The 18177-nt window shown below is 44.2% G+C and overlaps 1 protein-coding gene across 7 annotated transcripts in view; it reads right to left on the bottom strand.

The window, feature by feature from the left end:
• Positions 1 to 18177, bottom strand: part of tns1b (tensin 1b) — a 132015-nt gene that overhangs the window by 112741 nt on the left and 1097 nt on the right. The window contains exon 1 of one of the 7 annotated variants that reach the window (XM_062402308.1): positions 6860 to 6999. The exons of the other annotated variants lie outside the window; for them this stretch is intronic. Within the exon in view, the coding sequence (XP_062258292.1) occupies positions 6860 to 6874 (15 nt within the window). The 5' untranslated portion in view covers positions 6875 to 6999. Of the gene's footprint in view, positions 1 to 6859; positions 7000 to 18177 lie in introns of those variants that run through there. 7 annotated transcript variants of the gene reach the window in all.

Raw genomic sequence — 18177 nt, 5'->3', positions numbered from 1 at the left:
TAAAGGGAGAATGGGCATAATTCCAAGTCTAATCAGATCTCTTGGGGGATTTGTTTTAGTGCCTCTTTAACCTTGAACCGTTTCTGTCTTCTTTTGTAAACCAGACCCAACACACAACGGCGAGGCCCTCGCACAATTAGGAAGATTAAACGGTGACAGGTCGCTGTCCTTGAACCGAGTGAAGACGAGTAAACAGATGAGAGAACTGGAAGCTGGACCGCCCTGTACACTGACAGAACCACTCCGAGGATAAGAGAAGGAAAAGAGCAAGTGAGGGGAATCGGAGCGGTGAGAAGATAGAGGGGTAATAGACGGAGGTGCAGATCCAGATAGTACGTGAGCTGAGATAAGTAAAGAGTGAATGTGTAAACTGCACGGGGGGGGGGGAGGTTCTCTCGTCTTGGCTGACGTCCTAGAACCTGCTAGTTGAAGGGGGGGAGTTCAGTTGTTGACAGACAGAGGAAGAACACACTTCAACAGGCCGTGGACACACACACACACACACACACACACCCTTTCCCACCCCCATGACTCCCATCTGTTGAAAACAATACAGACCCAGGCCCTCCCTCCCTCCCTCCCTCCCTCCCGGTGCAGAAGGCTCACATGTGTGTGCACGTTTCCCTCTGTTCTCTCTCTGCTGTGGGACAGTGTGAGGAAAGGGCCGTCCGCCCAGCACCAGAACACACTGACCCACAGCGACAACAATCACTTCGTGGCTTTGTTTTCATTTAGATGAAGTGTTAAAGCGATCCACTGTGATCCACTGTTTTCCTGTGTGTGTAAACCACACCGGCTGTGGCTCATTTCCTCTTTTATTTATTGTCAAATAAAATGCTTTTGTGGTAAAAACAGAAATACAGACCCTAAATATCAAAGAAAGTTAAATATATATAATATATCCATGAATCTCCAAACAGGACAGTTTGCAGAACATTGTGAAGTTGATTGTTCCCTAAAGCAGCGCACAGGGCGTCCACTTCCTGTGACTGACAAGCCCTCAGCTGTTTTTGTGAGGGGGGCGGGGGGGGGGGACATGACACACACATACTGAACAACACAACACAAAGAGTGAGATTTAATCACGATCATGATTGTTATAGATTAAACCGCAGCATGAGATCAATGACAGAAAAGGTTCAAACACCTGACACTGATCTCAGACTCGGACTCGACACAGCAGGCTGCTGCTTTCACCAACTTTCAAGGTTAAAAGAACAGTGTGTGCTAACTGCCAATCACAGAGCAGCACACAAACCTTTACTGATGATGGATTTATCCTGAAAGTCATATTATTCCAGTAAACACATGTTCTGGGCTCCGGAAAAGTGAGACATGCTTTTTTTCTGATGTTATGTACAGGGAATAAGAATAATCAAGAAGTATCTAACTTTATCTAAGATTGTTTGTCAATGAGATGTCTGCTAGCTTCTGTTCCCCCCCGCAGTGGCCCAAAAGTTCAAGTTATTGCACAGTTAAGATAAAGGTCACAGGTCAAACTATGCATATTTTATCATCATTAAGACCTAACCCAGGTCACACAGGAACCAGCTCACTGCCCTGCTGAGCCATAGCTGATCAACACAGACCAGAGCTGGGAGAACTGAAAACCAGTCCATTGACTGAGCAAAGACACCATCACAGGGGCAGCAGAGGAAGATGGAGAGAGAGAGAGAGAGAGAGAGAGAGAGAGAGAGAGAGAGAGAGAGAGAGAGAGAGAGAGAGAGAGAGAGAGAGAGATGCATGCTAAAGAGCTCCAAAGGCCAGACTGCCAGCCACTGACTGGGACATTTTGTGCCTCCAGTAAGGATGAGCTGGTGTGTAGCTGAACCTTGTGTGCATAAGAGGCTGCATGTGCAGGATTAATGTCTCTATTAACCAGCACAGACCTTCTATCAGGAAAAGTCAATCTGGTAATATCCTGGTGTCAGACTGTGTCCACGTGTGTGTCCTAGTGTCTTTATCTCTCCGTCCTTTATCACATGAGCTCATGTCAGACTTATCACTGGATGGATGTTCTGCAAATATTGGATTCATTCCCATTTGTCTTTTTCACAGTTGTATTGGCAACTGCACATGGAAAAGTTGAGACATTGAGAGATGGGGTCAAGTGAAGAATCTCATCTCAAAATGCTAATATGCTTCTGTGTAGCAGGTGTAATGGCGGCCATGTTGAGTATGATGGCTCTGGAAGAAAAGTCCTGGAATCACCTCAGGGAGCCATTAGGGTTCATCCTCTGGGGACCATTGATGTCAGTACCAAATTTCCTGGCAATCCATTTAAGAGCTGATGCTGGAGTCTGGACCAAAGTGGTGAACCAGTTAATAGACAGATCAACAGACAGAACAACTGACTCAGCCCAGAGCTTGTTCTGTAGTGTTCATATACATAAGCAGCTTTTGCTTTCTCTCTAATAAACAGGATGAATATCACTGAACACTGATGAGGTCAAGTTCAACAAACAGATGCCTGAGCCTTAAATTGATGGAAACAAATGTCTCATTCATACATTTAAAATGTGAACTGTACCGTTTTCTTGCTCGTCCTTTGTTTCCGAAACGGGAAGACGCAGGAGAAGACTAATTTGACCCAATTCAGGACTGTGGCGAGACACCAACCGAGTCCACCCATTCTCTCCTGAAGAACTCGTCACGTCCTCCACTGCTGCCACTCCTTAATCAGCGTGTCCCTTCCCTCTCTGTCTGTCCTTCAACACCCGTCTCCAGAGGCAAGAGACACCAGCAGCCAAACACACACTGAGTCCTGGGACGGTTCCTGATCAGATCCAAAAACTGGTGCACGTTCCTTCACTCTCAGGGACTAGATGTTTCCTTAAAGTGCAGTTGAGGTCATTTCTAAATGCATCGGTCCCTCTCTTGCCTAGCAACCCTGCAGCATCCCTGCCTCCATCCCGTCCCCTCTGTCTCTGGATGCTGCAGCTTCTTCAATTCAGTCTGAGAAGGAGAAAGATGAGAGGACGGGAAGACAGAAGTGGGCGGAGGTGGGGTTGGTCCGGCGGAGCCGTCTGGTAAAGAAGGAGGCACTTAAAGTGATGAAAAAAGGAGGGGGGGGGGGGGGGGGGCCGTAATTTAATGTAGAAAAGAGGGGGGGGGGGGGGCTTGGAGGGAGTCTTTTGTCGCAGAGAAAGGACGTTGAATATGAGATGTGGTAAGTGAAGTCACTTATTCTCCTAGTGATTCAAATGAAACTGTAAAGCTCAGATAACATTAAACCAGGTACATTCCAGCTGATGATGATATGACTGACCGATTAATGTCCAAGTAACTGTAGGTAAAGATATCCAAAATAATAAGATATCCAAAATGGAGACAAGGAGGGTGAAATACATCAATGGCACAAAAGATTATGTCCTTGTGCAGATTGGCAGTTTCAGACTCATCTTAAAAGGTCTGTGTCTGAATGCATTGAGAGTAATAAGCTATAGCATTGAGAACAAAGACCACATCCGCGACTTATAATATAGTGGAACGTATAAGAAATGAATTGTTCCCAAGGTATTAACATAAAAAAAAGCACAAGGACTGAAGTTCTGTAAAACAAAAAGAGACCGATGTGCATAAATACACAAAGAGACAGGTGTGAAACATATCCTCCTTGGCGTAGGTATCAAGAAGATGCTGGTCAATTCTGCTGATGAAATCTAATCTATTTGTCGTCATGAGACAAATTCAAATTTGGTTCCACGTTCCTGCAAATGTCACACTACCCCAAATATCCCTAAAAAACAATAAAGAGCAGCATTGTTCCAGATCTGCTATAAAGCCACAGAGGAAACTCACATCTTTGTTTCTTCCCGGGGAACGAGAAGAGGAAGCCTCTGACTTTTTGGTGAATACGTGGTGAGATTTGGCTGCTTCCTGTTTTTCCATAACCTGCCCCAGAGCTTTCTCTGTCCATCAACTGGAGCACTACCACAGTTGTGATGGAGTTAAAAATGGGAATCCCACGTACAGGGATTCATACATACTCAGAGCAGTCAGCACTGTGTGCCTTGCTCAAAGACACTTTGGTCACTTTGAAGCTAAATACTCAGGCGAAGGCCGGTCCTCGTTATTACACCAGTCCAGTTACAGTTTACACAGTACTGGCAAAGGGACAGAGACTTTCCATAGAAGGCGTGGGGACAATATCATGCGCACTTCCTCTCTGCAGTGCAAACAATGGCCTGGTTTCAAATCTGGAAACATCAAGTCTGTTGTCTGTTCTAGGAAACTGAACGAGAGGGTAGAGAGGTAAGGGTCTCTGTTCCTGGGGGAATAAAAGGGGAAGTGAGTGGTCAGGTTTTCAACATGGGGGGGGGGACAGAGATGTTTTAGTCACAGCTGTTTGTGTACAGTCAACAGTTTCTTTTTATATCATTTATACAATAATTAACTCCTTGCCAAAATATGCCTCTGCCTCCCAATTCCTTAGTTACAGCTTATAAACGTGTTTAAAGCTCAGTTTTACTTCTCAGTTAACTTGTTAAAATCACAATTAGCACATGAGTTATCTCAAAAAACATGTTTTGTGATATCAGAAAGATCTTGTATCATATGTGAAGTGAACATTCATGCTTATTGAAAGAAATGCCCTCAATCCAATCCTGAGCTTTCATCTTTCCAGGCTCTGAACAGACAGATGCACAGACCTGAGGCATTAAGCCCCAGAGATCGCCTGTTGCCAGCGTGGAGGCATAAAAAATTGCAAAACTGATCTGAGTTAGGATTTAATAGCCAGTACCACAGTTCCTCGGAATTTTTAAGTGCAGATTTAATGGGACAAGGTTTAACTGAGCTCCAATGACATCATAAAGCCAGTTGACGCCCTGTGTATCAGCTGCAGGAGACTCTTACTGCCCCAACATAAAGTGACACAGAGGCTATTTCCAGGATCTGTTGGTTAGCACTGCTGCGATGGCACAACACATTTATAACCAAGTTAACTAATGGCTAATAATAGCATTCCCACTGGAGACCCATTTGTTTAAATATGACATTTCATGTTACTGCCCCCAACAAAGTGGCTGTGATTAATGCAGCAGTTATCCCCTGCCCCTCCCACTATTGATCCAAGGCATCCATTTCTGGCCAATGTATAAGCACATGGCACAGAGCCACGGGGGAGTTAAGTGAAAGCTCATTTCATCTGAGAACGTAACAAAGACACATCGCTCTATCTTAACTCAGCAGATGGAGACGGGTTTCAGGGAAATTGGCATTCATGGGAAATATAAGTCCGGCATTGGTGACAAAATGGAGTCCTCACTTGAGATATATATCATGTGTAAGGAAGGCTACGATCTAATCCCAGCTTTCGAGCCAAAGCCTCTTTAAGCCTCTTTATCTCTGTGACTGCAAGCAAGTGATACTGAGACCTCGAGCTACAACAATGTGTCTGCTGAGAAATTATAAAGAGGATTCAGACTGTGGTGGAATGCAACTCTCATCTGGTAAGGTCCCATAAAAACACAACCTCAAGAAGGGTGACAGCGTTTCCTCCGTGAAGTTTTGCTATTCACAATCTATATGATCGTGAAATATCTTCTGCTGATGGACGGGGTCGTATGGAACTAATAAATCAGAGGGTGAAAAAGAAGTTTGCGGCCAAGTTCATCCTTTGTGAGGAGTAAATTACAAATTCCAGAAGTGAGCTATTTAACCTTTAATTATCGTCCACAGAAGCAGCCACCCTACCCGAAGTACCCCCAGTGACCATTCCACCTTTTGGAGCAACAATTATCAACGGGCCTCAAACACCAAAGTCTTCTCAGCAATCATCAGCTGCCTCATAAAAGCCCAGACGCAGCAGAAATGAACAGGATGTTTGCCAAGGTGATGAAAAGGTATGAAGGTGCAGTGTAGTACCGGCTCCATCTTTCTTCACATCCATAAAAACAGCAGCAGCCTGCACCTTCACCTGTTTATCTCTAGACTCTTGATCAATTATTTACAAACTTGAATGTATATCTGTTTCATTATGTCAGTGTGCGTCTGAGATAACGTTAAAAAATGGAGTCAAAAGTTAATATCAGACTTAAATACAAGACGTCTCTGTTCCATCAACCAGCCGAGGGTCAGGGTTGCATCAGAGGCGATGGCAGACGTAACTCCACCTCCAGTCATCAGAGCAAAGGTTAGTGCACAGCTGTAAAGTGATGAGCTGTACGGACACCTCGGACAGTGAGACCTCCAGCTCAGAGGACGGGACGGAAGAGAGACGGACGCATGGACAAAGCACAGTAAGCACAGAAAGAAGACACAACTCTGTCCATAGGAAATTATGAATAAAAAAGGACAAACATTGGATTGGTACAATTTCCAACGATCACCCAGTTACCATGTGACCCCTTCATCTCATGAAACGGTGTATTACCTCTTTCTGTTCTCACTGTTTTGCCTTTAAAGTTTGATTTTTCCCCACAAATAGCTCATGAACCAACTCATGACCACAGCACGTTGGAGCTGGTGGCTCTGCAGACAATAATGAGACTGCAAATTCCAGGAAGAGGTCCCGGATCCTCATTTAATATCTCATTAACCCATGTGGGTTATTAATCGAATAATCTGCCACTTAAATCTTCTATATTTACAGATCGTTACACTTTGAATCACTTAATCATTTGAAATCTGAACCTTTTTTTAGATTTAGACGTATGGGTTTGAAACTGAATGCAAAAGAACAAGAAAAATAATAATCTACAAATTCATAGTATAGTTTGGAAAATGGTTGCGTTAGCCTTTACTTTAGTTATATCACGTCTTTTTCAGATTTGATAGTTTTGTGTGACTGACCTGACGGTGGGAGCGGATCTCTGACCACCCACAGTTAGAAGTGACAAGTTGAAACAGCACTCACCAGCCAGAGGGACATCGCAGGGTTTTCTTTGAAGACACCTGGGCCGGTAAAAAAAAACAACCTTCACAGGTCCAGAGCTTTCCTGAACACTTGCTCGGCTTTTCCGGGATTAACGGGAATATGTTTTCTGTCCCCCAAAGCTGGATGCACTGACCGAAGAGAGCCCAGCGGTCTGGCCCTTATCCTGACGTACTTCCTGAGCTGCATTGTTAGCAAGTAGAGAGGAAACACACACACACACACACACACACACACACACACACACACACACACACACACACACACACACACACACACACACACACACACACACACACACACACACACACACACACACACACACACACTATGGAAAGCCACTGTCAGGAGGTCATATCGTGGAAAGTGAGAATACCAAAACCTAGTTGTTTGCTCTCTGAGATTCACTCCTGATGATTTTTCCCCATGTTTAAATATCGGCCTATTTTTTTATTGACTCTTTTTGAAAGTTAAATTCAGACTTTCTGTGTCTCCAGGTGAGTTAAGATATGAACTCAAGCTCTTATATAAATTGTAAATATCTAACCTGTAGGTACAAACTGAATGATGAAGGAGATGATTTGTTTCAGTAAGAGATTTAGACTAAATCCAGATGTGAGTAGCATCATCTTCATCATCACTACCATTTGACATCAGACTCCTCCCCCAACGGAGGCAGCTTGAGCCGTCGCACTTGGAGAAGTTAAAGTGATACATGTTTGATAACTTAGGGAAGCTATGGCTAAGGTTTCCTTCCCAAGCTGTGAAGCAATGACTTTACACAAAACTTCTGGCCTCTAACTTCGCATAAAATGCCATTTATATAGCACCGTTATTTGATTTTGACCACTTGGGGGTTGAGGTTCAGTGCAGGAATCCGGGGCTTCTGTCACTTTGGTCACCATGCTGCTGACAACCATGAGCTAAAAGAGGCTTAAGGAGGAACGTGGAGGGTTGCCATTTTTATTCACTGTTAAAATAAGGTATCGTTAATTTTAGATGTGTCTAAAACAAATGCAGATTGAAATCAACAGGCCCTGCATCAGCTCTGCATTTTGACTTTCACCACTTTGAGTTGGAGGGGAATGAATCAACTCACTGAGGCGATGGCAGCTGAGGTGAAAAGGTCGCCCCTGTGCAAATGACTCCCCTAAACCGTGTAACCGAACAGGCACCACCTTTGTTTTTGTGTCAGACCCTTAATGGAAACCACCTCAGAGCGAAGCAGACTCGCTGCCGGCCGGGCATGAAGGCAGAGGTGACTCAGACAGCAGAGCATGCAGGAGGTGAGCAGGATCGTGTGACATTAACGTTACACAAGTTTGTTCTCTCTCCGCTCAACAAGGTGCAGAAGAACCAGTGGTTGTTTACTTTGCTGGAGATGAAACACACTGTTGTGGAGGAGGGGGTCACAGTGCTGCAGCTGACACACACACACACACACACAGACACACAAAAAACATCTATCCAAGAAGCATATTTATGTCCTACCACATATGTTCACTATTACCCTCATTAAAAGACATGAGTCAAGTCTTGTCATGACTAAAACATCTGAATTCACACAGAGCCAGTAGATTACATCAGACTAAACTGGTCCAGGTTCAGCTCCTTACTGTTCTTTAATCATACATGAATATACACTAACTGGCACAAACTGATGTTGTAGATCTTTTCTTTATTTCCTGAACCATCACTAATGTGCCTTTAAGCTTATTTGCGAGGCGACGTCAAACTCTGCAGCAGTTTTTTATGCTGTGGCCGATCAGGTAAATAGACACACAACATATAATTATAAAAACTTCATCACGATCATATATGAATAACAATGTCTGACTCAAACCTGACAGCTGGTGTAATGGCGGCCCACAGCTGAAGGAATCCCACTGTTGGCTTTTAAAAGCAAGAATGTGAATGTGCTTCTGTCCACACGTGTGTTTGTGCACAGAGGAATCCAAACTCTGTCTGTATCTGTGAGCAGTGTGAGACTCTGAGCCCGGACCTTACAGGGTTCATTCTTCCTAAGGCCGTTCCCAAAGCCCCTCAGCTGGATCAAAGTGTGCGTTGTGTGCTTAGGTTTTAACATGAGGGGGCGGGGGGGTTACTTTCTGGCTGATTGTTATCACTCCCTCAAAGTGCTAAGCCATGAGTGAGGCCTCCGTGAACGCTGCTGCTCAGAGGAGTGTCTGTGGTGTGTGTCTGTGTGTGTGTGTGTGTGTGTGAGTGTGTGAGCTGTCCTCCCAGCCCCATGTGTGCCGGGGATGAGGCATGGAGTTTAAATTGGAAGCGCATGTTGCATGAGCTCACACTTGTCATTTCTGATTAGGCCACCACGTAAAAAAGCAAATAGTTTCCTTAATGCAGATAAACTCCTGCAAAGCTTCCTCCAGCACAGACTGCCCCCTGCTGGTGGCTTTCCACCACGCGCGTCGAATGATAAGAGGAAGACCAAAGCATTTCAATTAGAGGTGAACTGTGGTAATGCAATTAAGAGTTAGACACAGGCCCGACTGTAAACACGACAATGCTCTCAAATACAACAACTGTACAAAGAGGGAGCTCAGTCGGATTCTATGACGACACTTCTAACACGCGACAAGAAAGGGGGGTCATATCATCATTTATATAATTTAGACAGTTTATTGGACTTGTCATGTTTATCATATTTAAAGAAGTGAAGTGAAGGCAATTTGACGTCTTTGTGTGTTTGCATTTGAATCTGGGTTCATGGTTGAGACTGAAATTCAATTTTTTGCTTAAACCTTTAATTAGAGTTTAGATTCATTTAAAAGTTGTTGAGGCGGTCTTTACAAGTATAGAAATACACTAGTGTTTGTGTGTTCAGTGTGTGTATTTGTGATACACACACTGAACACGGAGCCGCATTTCTTCACAGCTCCAACTGTAGCCCATGGAGATGGTGAGCCGGCCCAGCAGTCGGGCATTATGCAAATGTCAATCACGCTCGACTGGCCGCAAGACTGTGTCTGTGTGTGTAAGTGTGTGTGTGTGAGTATGTGTGTGTGTGTGTGTGTGTGACCATCGCGCGGCTTCACATTTCACCCGAGCTTTATTGGTGCCAGTGGCCTTTTGTCTGCTTTAATTGAATTAACTTCTCAGAAACGGACCTTGTTGCAGGAGAGCGACAGCACATGACACAGCCGTCACCTCAGCATGGCAGCTTTTACTGCTGTTTACATTGGAATCATTCAGGGCTTTGGGAGAAGAGAGGCTTGTCTTTTTAACTTTTATAACCCAGTAACAACTACCAGTAAAAGAGATTTGTTACACCAGTGAAGCACTCATTCACTGTGTCGCGTTTTCGGCCATTTGATGTTGAGTCTCCCCCCGGGGATGATACTTCCTTTTACTTGTGTCACATCTTAATACTGGCTGTCACTTGAAACTGCTGTCGGCTCTCATCACCACAAACTGTTTTGTTTAAATAAATATCCACTGAATCCAGCAAGATATCTTCTCCTGTATTCTCACATCGACTTTATACTTTAGGTCCAGGCTGAGAAAAGTCTGGAGGCTCTCGTATATTTGCGTTCACAGATAAACTTCCTAATAAAGTAGAACAGTTTTGTTTATTTGGCTACAGGGTGGATCTATCCCTGTTTTTGTCAATGGGGTCCAACTTATAGCCGCCTGTCTAAACTTGACCAATCAAAGTGGATTTAGAACATGCACTCCAAACCTGAAATCCTCCCGGTATGACCCGGAACCCTACGTGGTAACACAAGTGTTCAAATCAGTTGAACTGGACAGTATATAGACTGAACCCTGCTTGCTGCCCAGTCAGTCTGTGTAATGTCTCATAGAGTCAACGTGTGAATAGAGGAGGTCATTGTCTGGACACTTCACAGCATGTGGATGATGCCTCTATCCTCTCTGCCTGCAGCGCCACTGAACCTCTCACCCAAACCAGATGGAGTGAGAACACATCTCACACAGGCGTTCAACTGTTGTGTGTGTTTGTCTAGACATTTGTTTCCCAGAGCCCAGATGTGTTCAAGTTCAAGTTTTGCCCCCAAAATAACCTCATTGACCGACTGTGGAGTTGATTAAACGACTCCTGATACAGCCGCTGGTGAAACCTCCTCTAGAGACATTGGAAAAGTCTCCTGGTGAAAATGGAATATTCCGTGCATGTTGATGCTAACATAAAGACGTTATTACCAGAAGATATAGTACAGAAGACATAACACTATAATTTATGAAGCATTAATTAATACATAGATATGTTTGTGCAATTTACTGAGTAAACAAATAATAGTTTAGGGAAGATAACTAATAATCGCAATGTCCCCATCTGCTGGTTGAAAGGCTCAGTATCAACATAATCATAGTGAGTGGTCCTAACCTTTACTTTGAAGTCTTTGCTGTTGTTTTGTCTACAAACTACCATTTCAAAAAAGGAATGTGTTCCCCTGTATAGTGGCCATCTTCCTTTTTCTTTCATGTCTACTGGTCTCCAGTCGAAATGGCAGAGACGCTTCAGAGGACCAGCAAAGAGTGTCACATGATGTTTCAAAATGTTTGACCCATATTTGGTATAAACTTATTTCCCAGAAAAAAATGTGAGTCATTAATGAAATTTACGGCCAAATCAGATCAGGTTGACTGTAACATTAACAGCAAATCGTGGATGAGGGGTCTGACACAGTGCAACATATAAACTGAAACAACCCTACTACACTATTTACAATTGAAAATGTTAAATGTGTGTGATACAGTGGCATCTAGTGGGGAGGTCACAGATTGCAACCAGTTGAAAACCCGATGTCTCAGCAGGATTTGTGAATTTTGTACAAAATCATGTCAGACGATTTAAATCTAAACTTTTCACAGCGGAAACTCTTTTTGGTAAAGAAGCCTCGGGCCTCCTCGGTTTGGCAACACACATTGTTTACCCTGAAATACTCACATGGAGGCATGGTGTCCTGTGAATACTGATGTCACAGTCCAAACTTCAGAATGCAGATGGCAGGTGTTTAAGAGCTCAGCCTCACCCCTGAGCTTCGTGGTCAATTTAAGACAATTTGGAGAAAACTGACAAAGCAAATTCCCAGGAATGCGACACAGAAGTGAAAGTGCCCAGAGAGGAATGTTATCGAGAACAGGGATAAGTAACAGTTTTGCTCTGTGGGGAACTGATAACGCAGCCGTTAGAGCAGCTCGCTCAGCTTCATCTCGTAAGAGCACTTTAAATCCATTAACCTTATCTCTGACTACAACACCCGACCTTTCAGGAGAGATCAAATACACAGGGCAACCATTTTCTGCAGGTTTTCTTCCCCATGAAACCGGATGTCACGTATTGTTGCTCCTGAGGGTAAATAGTATTTTCCATTTCAAATATCCTCATATTTAAATAAGGAGCTGGACAGTTTAATGAACGAAAGCCACTCAAGGACAAATCATAACAGTAACTTTTTATTTTCCATCTAATTAGCTTAGATTTACGATCCCAATCCACCAGCAAGCCCCCCCGGTCGAACAGTGGCCTCACAGTTAGAAGCAGACAACACACTACAATGCAACACAATCATGTGGAGGTATTCAGGCAATGTAAGAGTCGTGCCGTGAGGACTTGCCGAGGCAGATAGGCACGCAGGAGGCAGAGAAGCAGCAGATTATGTTCTCAGAACTTCTGGGACTACTGTAATTTAAAATGAAGTGGGCTTAAAGGGTAAAACCCCTCAATTGAGGTAATCCAATATGTTGTTCTTGCTGTCTGGGAAAGTCCAGGTGGAACCAAAGAAACCATATCTGCATTAACACCACAGACCTTCATGCTCTATTCTCTGATGCTGGTGTTACACAAGTCTGATTGCAGCTTTGCTTTGATGACAACATACACATCATACAAATAATCATTCTTTATAGAAATCTAAGGAATGAAGATTGATTCTTTATGTGTCTTAATACCTTTGGGTGATAAACCATTATCAGATGAAAAGAAACTTTATATTTGTAAACACCTTTCAAGCCTTTCAGCGACATTCTTATTTAAAACTAGACTGAAATAATAGATTTCTGTCACATCACGTTATATGACGAACACATTGCACTGAGACCCAGGCCCTTCCCGCAAATATCCACAAATGTAATAACCCTAGAACAAAACAGCGAGGGCTGCCACTCATGGCCACTGAATCACAACTGGTCCACGACTGTTATTGGCTGGTTAATCTTTTACCTCAAAACCACATGGTATGAATTGGGAGTGGAGGAAATAAAATGTTTACGAGCAGAGACATATTGAACACATAGATTCAGATAACAACATAAAATCCTGTTAACACAATATTGACTCCTGCAATAGACATATGTCACCAGATAAAAAGGAAAAACAGATAGAACTAAATCTGTAAAGACAAATTCCTATCATCTCATGTTATATATATATATAATGTTAAGCCCAACCCTGCATGTGAGATAAAATAGGATATGTGTATTTTTAGCTAAGGTGTGAACCGAGCCTGTCTCAGTGATATAAGTGAACGGTGATTCCAGGCGCGTGCAGCACATGTGCAGCATCAGGTCCCAGAGTGTGACTTCATGAGAGATTCCTCTGCTCGGTGCCTGGAGAGGAACCCGCTCGCTCTCATCAACAGGGATCAGGACGTGTGCCGGTGTTTTTGTTTTCACGGAGGGATATCGAGTTTCTCCTCTACTACCAATAATAACAGCATGTCAAACATGTGCTGTGTTCCACAACTGGTGTTCCCCCTGTGCATTGTTTAGGACCCTGGATACACACACACAGTCACCATACATGTAATAAGACAAGTTACTGCAGGTTCATATAACAACATTAATACAAAATATACTTTCATATTCTCTCCATTGTTTGTCACTTCCCAAAGTTTCACCTTACACGACCTAGAGAACTTCTTATTGTCTTACAACATAGTGGTTACACTGGTTATTAGACACTTACTGGTCACCTTTCATAATGTCCATTACGTTTTCCCACTCAATCCAATGAGAAACAACATTCCTGTGCAAATACCTATGGAATTCCTCCCCAGTGGAATGCTTAGAGTGCAAACCGATCCTATTGGAAACCAGTCAGGGTGAACTAGCAACAATGATCTGCCTCAGCTTGTTACAAGCACCGGTGCAAACCAGAGAGAGAGGAAAAAAAAAATCTGAGGTTTTCTTCCTATGTGTATTCAGAGCAAATGCAGCATGTCAAAAGGGGGTATTTATTAAGTCCCCAAAGAAAAACAGTCTCCCGATGATGAAAACATGATTGGGCGACCTGGGTATCCCAGCCTTACTTCTGATCCACTGTCACAGCAATTACCCTTGGAGCCCTGTGGCATCCGACCTTGGTGAAAAAGAGCCCGGGGGGAAGAGAGGAGGCACAAACATCAACAAAAGGCAGATTTTGAGGCGAAGGGGATGCGACCTGGGAGAGCTGAGCTGCCTGTCCATCACTTGGAAGTGTTGTGAAAGTCTACAAAGGCCCCCGGAGTGAGACTTTGTGGGATTTCAACGTTGCCAAGAGCGAATGCAACATCGCCCTGCCAAGTATTAGGGAGAGGACAAGAAAATCCTCCCACATATGCACACACACTTGCCGAGAAATATCAACAAAACCGCAGCATAAAGGCCACATTCACTGCTACACAAAGCCAGAGAGGCGTGATGGTACAGGGCTAAACGGAGTGTATTATGTTGCACTGAGGCCACAAGGTCTGAGGCGGAGGTGGAAGTTAGGCCTCTGATTTACATTCCAAGAAAAAGGGCCACACAACCGTGACTCTGGAGAGAAAATACAGTTGCCTGTGCCTTAATCTATCATTCTGACTGACACGCTATCCTCTGGGCATTGCCAAATGAATTAAAGACACTTAAAGAAGCTGAATAAACCTTTTCTCCTCCTCTATCTTCTTGTCCCGGGGGCTTTGTGGCCGTCGTTTCGCATCACTGCCTCCGTTATGTCTTGAAAAGCTGTTTGGAAAGGAAATATCCGCTCATCAGACTCACACAGCCTTTGTGCACCAGGCACTGAAAGGAAAGGGCGGCCCCTCCCAACACAGATTAAAAGGTTCAAATTATTACACAACTCCAAAAATCATTGCTGGCACAAGATGAGGAAATCTCTTCTCAAACTCAGATACTTAATAAACACATTGTACATTCCTGGGGAGAATTTGAATATTTGTACATAAGGAAACGTCACTTTGCTTTTATATAAATCTGTCTTTCATTTCGACAGGTAGGATTATTGCTTTAAATTAGCTGTAATTTAAATTTGCTGTAAATGAAATGGACAGAACTATTTCTGATTGCACAGGGAATAATGCTGAGTACCAGGAAGGCATTGAAAGGTTTGCTAAAGCAGATGGATATTTGCTGCTGGGAACAATACGGGGGACATTTACCACTTCCAGATAACCCTGCTGAAACATTGTGGCCACTCTGTCATGTGAGGAGTTTATAAGAAGCTTCCTACTCTGAAATAATGTGCTCAAGTGTCCGCCAGAGGTTAAATTCCTGTGTGCACCGGCATTAAAAGCTGAGATGACAGGGGTTAACTTCGCTGAGGAGCCACAGCCCCTCTCCTGGGTCAAGCACACACACACTGGGCAGCTTTTCCACAGGGGCACACACAGAGAGGCTCTTGTTCTGCGGCAGGTCAGTGCCAGCAGGTAGGACTGAAACCATAGGCCTCCCCGGAGACACGGCACAGAGGACGCACTGTTTCCCCACAGATACAACATCCCCTGGAATGTAATAAGGGGCGGCAGGTAACTCTCAGTTCATCACATACCTTTATCAAAAATCCCTCAAACCCCGAGGAAAGCCCCCCCGCACGCCGTCTGACACATTGGTGGGAATTTCAGAAGCGGGGGGGAAGATAGAGAGCCGGACTTGACAGGGGATCAAACTGAAATGAGTATTTTCTGGCACAGTCAGCTGTTTTACTGATCTCCAGATTTGGGGTCAGCTCTTTTCTTGAAACCTGTTAGAGGTTAAAGGTCGCATCGTGTGCAGCATGAACGCGCCCAACAAAAAAAAAAAGTGTTTGCTATTAGAAAAAGTACTTATATTTTAGATTGTCGTTATCATGGAACAATAACTGAGCCTCACTTGCACAGAAAGGGAAGATCAACCTCCAGATATATATTTTTTTAATATTTAATATTGGATTAGTTTGGTGTTGTTTTATTCCAATCTTTTTTCAAGAGGGTGCTCCAGTCTAGATTTGTCTTTGTTCCATTATGGCTGACCAGGGTCCTGCTGCTGGTCAGAATTAAAACGTTCTGTGTTGCAGACACGACACAATAAACAACCCGAGCAAAGTATGAAGCATCATATCTCACAGTGCTTCTATAAAAAAAGTCCATGGACTTCACACTTGTGTCCATATGATCCAATCCACTCTTAATTTATCTCTGGCTCGTAGGGTGTGTTCAGATTGATTCTAAAATAACACACAGAGTCGATGGGGAGACTCAAGAGGCAGCAAGTAGAGGCAGATCTCCTCCCTACTAACTGACTGAGGTTAAGCACATGTATTTGTCCATGTCATGAATCTAAAAGGACAACGAAACGACAGGAAGACAAACAAACAAACAAATAATTCAGGTAGCTTTTAAGATCTGAGCCTGTGGAGGATTGTCATCGTACTGCTATTACACAACAACCACTCAACGCAAAGCAAACTGCACACATTCTTTCTGCAGACGATTCTGCCCCCCCCACCCCCCCCCATCTGGTTCAAAGTCTAGCCTGTGTACTTTGGTTTTACATGAGGGTTTTCCTTTCTGCTCGATTGTTATCACTCTTCAAAGTTGTGCGGCCGTGGGCCTCCCTGAGCGCCGCTGACAGGAGCCGACAACCCCGTCCTCTTCATCTGGGACCAAAACCACAAGCATCGCACACACACACACACACACAAACACACAAAGAGCAAGTAAAACAGGAAGCTATTTCTCTGCACCTGAGGACACCTCTGACACCAACATCACGCATGAGAGAAAAACTGCTTTACACTTTAACAAAGCTTCTTCGCAAAAACCTAAATCCCACAGAGCGGACGTAAAGAGCTCCACTTTGCAACCTCCTGCTCAGGTGAAGCCTGACTGATGACACTTTAGCACCACCTCAATATTACAACCACAGCTCCACTGCCATGTGCCCACAGCCCTGCACGCCACGCTGCCAGCTGTGTGTGTCTGTGCCACAGGGCAGATCTGCATAACCAGGGAGAGACATCCACCACACACTCAAAGTAACATAGGAAGTGTAGTGCTTGATATGAAGTGTGTCTGTGCTGTGGCAGGAGCATGCTGTGTGTGTATGTGTAGGACTGTTCATCCCCAGTGCAACACATGGCGTCATCTAAATCAGGGCTTACACCCCCGGGGGTTGTTCTGCAGTTGCCAACCTCCAACTTAAGGTCGTAAAAAAAAAAAGTTAGTGGCTACAAGTGCGTGAAGTTTGCAACAAATCAAAGTTAATGGCAACTTGAAAAAGGAAACGAATAATTAATCAAAACATCTCGTTTCTGCCAAACATAAAAACACAAACTTGGTCAAACCTCCTGAAAAAGGATCAATATCTGACCTGTTGTGGGATGAACAGGGTTAAATGACTTGAGTTCTAATGGAAACGTGTGGAGGACGAGGGGGGGGGGGCTGATGAGTGGGAGCTTGATGTCATTGGCTGCAGGAGAAAGCGACACAAACAAAGTTGGGAGGAACCACAACACAAAGAACTATGGTTCCAGTGACTGATGAAAAGACTTTGAAGTCACTGCAGAGGATCATCAATGCAAACACTCACTCATGTACATCCAGCTCCTGTTCGCCTGCAGGTCAGTGATCACATCCCACCAGAGAGCAGAGCTTCAGAACCACATCGTATTAAACAGGTTCTGTTCGCCTGCAGGTCAGTGATCACATCCCACCAGAGAGCAGAGCTTCAGAACCACATCATATTAAACAGGTTCTGTTCGCCTCCAGGTCAATGATCACATCCCACCAGAGAGCAGAGCTTCAGAACCACATCATATTAAACAGGTTCTGTTCGCCTGCAGGTCAATGATCACATCCCACCAGAGAGCAGAGCTTCAGGCTCAAGAACCACATCGTATTAAACAGGTTCTGTTCGCCTCCAGGTCAGTGATCACATCCCACCAGAGAGCAGAGCTTCAGGCTCAAGAACCACATCGTATTAAACAGCTCCTGTTCGCCTGCAGGTCAGTGATCACATCCCACCAGAGAGCAGAGCTGCAGAACCACATCGTATTAAACAGGTTCTGTTCGCCTCCAGGT

This window comes from Platichthys flesus, chromosome 13 (genome assembly GCF_949316205.1).
Source record: "Platichthys flesus chromosome 13, fPlaFle2.1, whole genome shotgun sequence".
NCBI lineage: Eukaryota > Metazoa > Chordata > Actinopteri > Pleuronectiformes > Pleuronectidae > Platichthys > Platichthys flesus.
The sequence above is the reverse complement of the archived record's forward strand: the minus strand, read 5'-3'. Positions and strand labels throughout refer to the sequence as shown.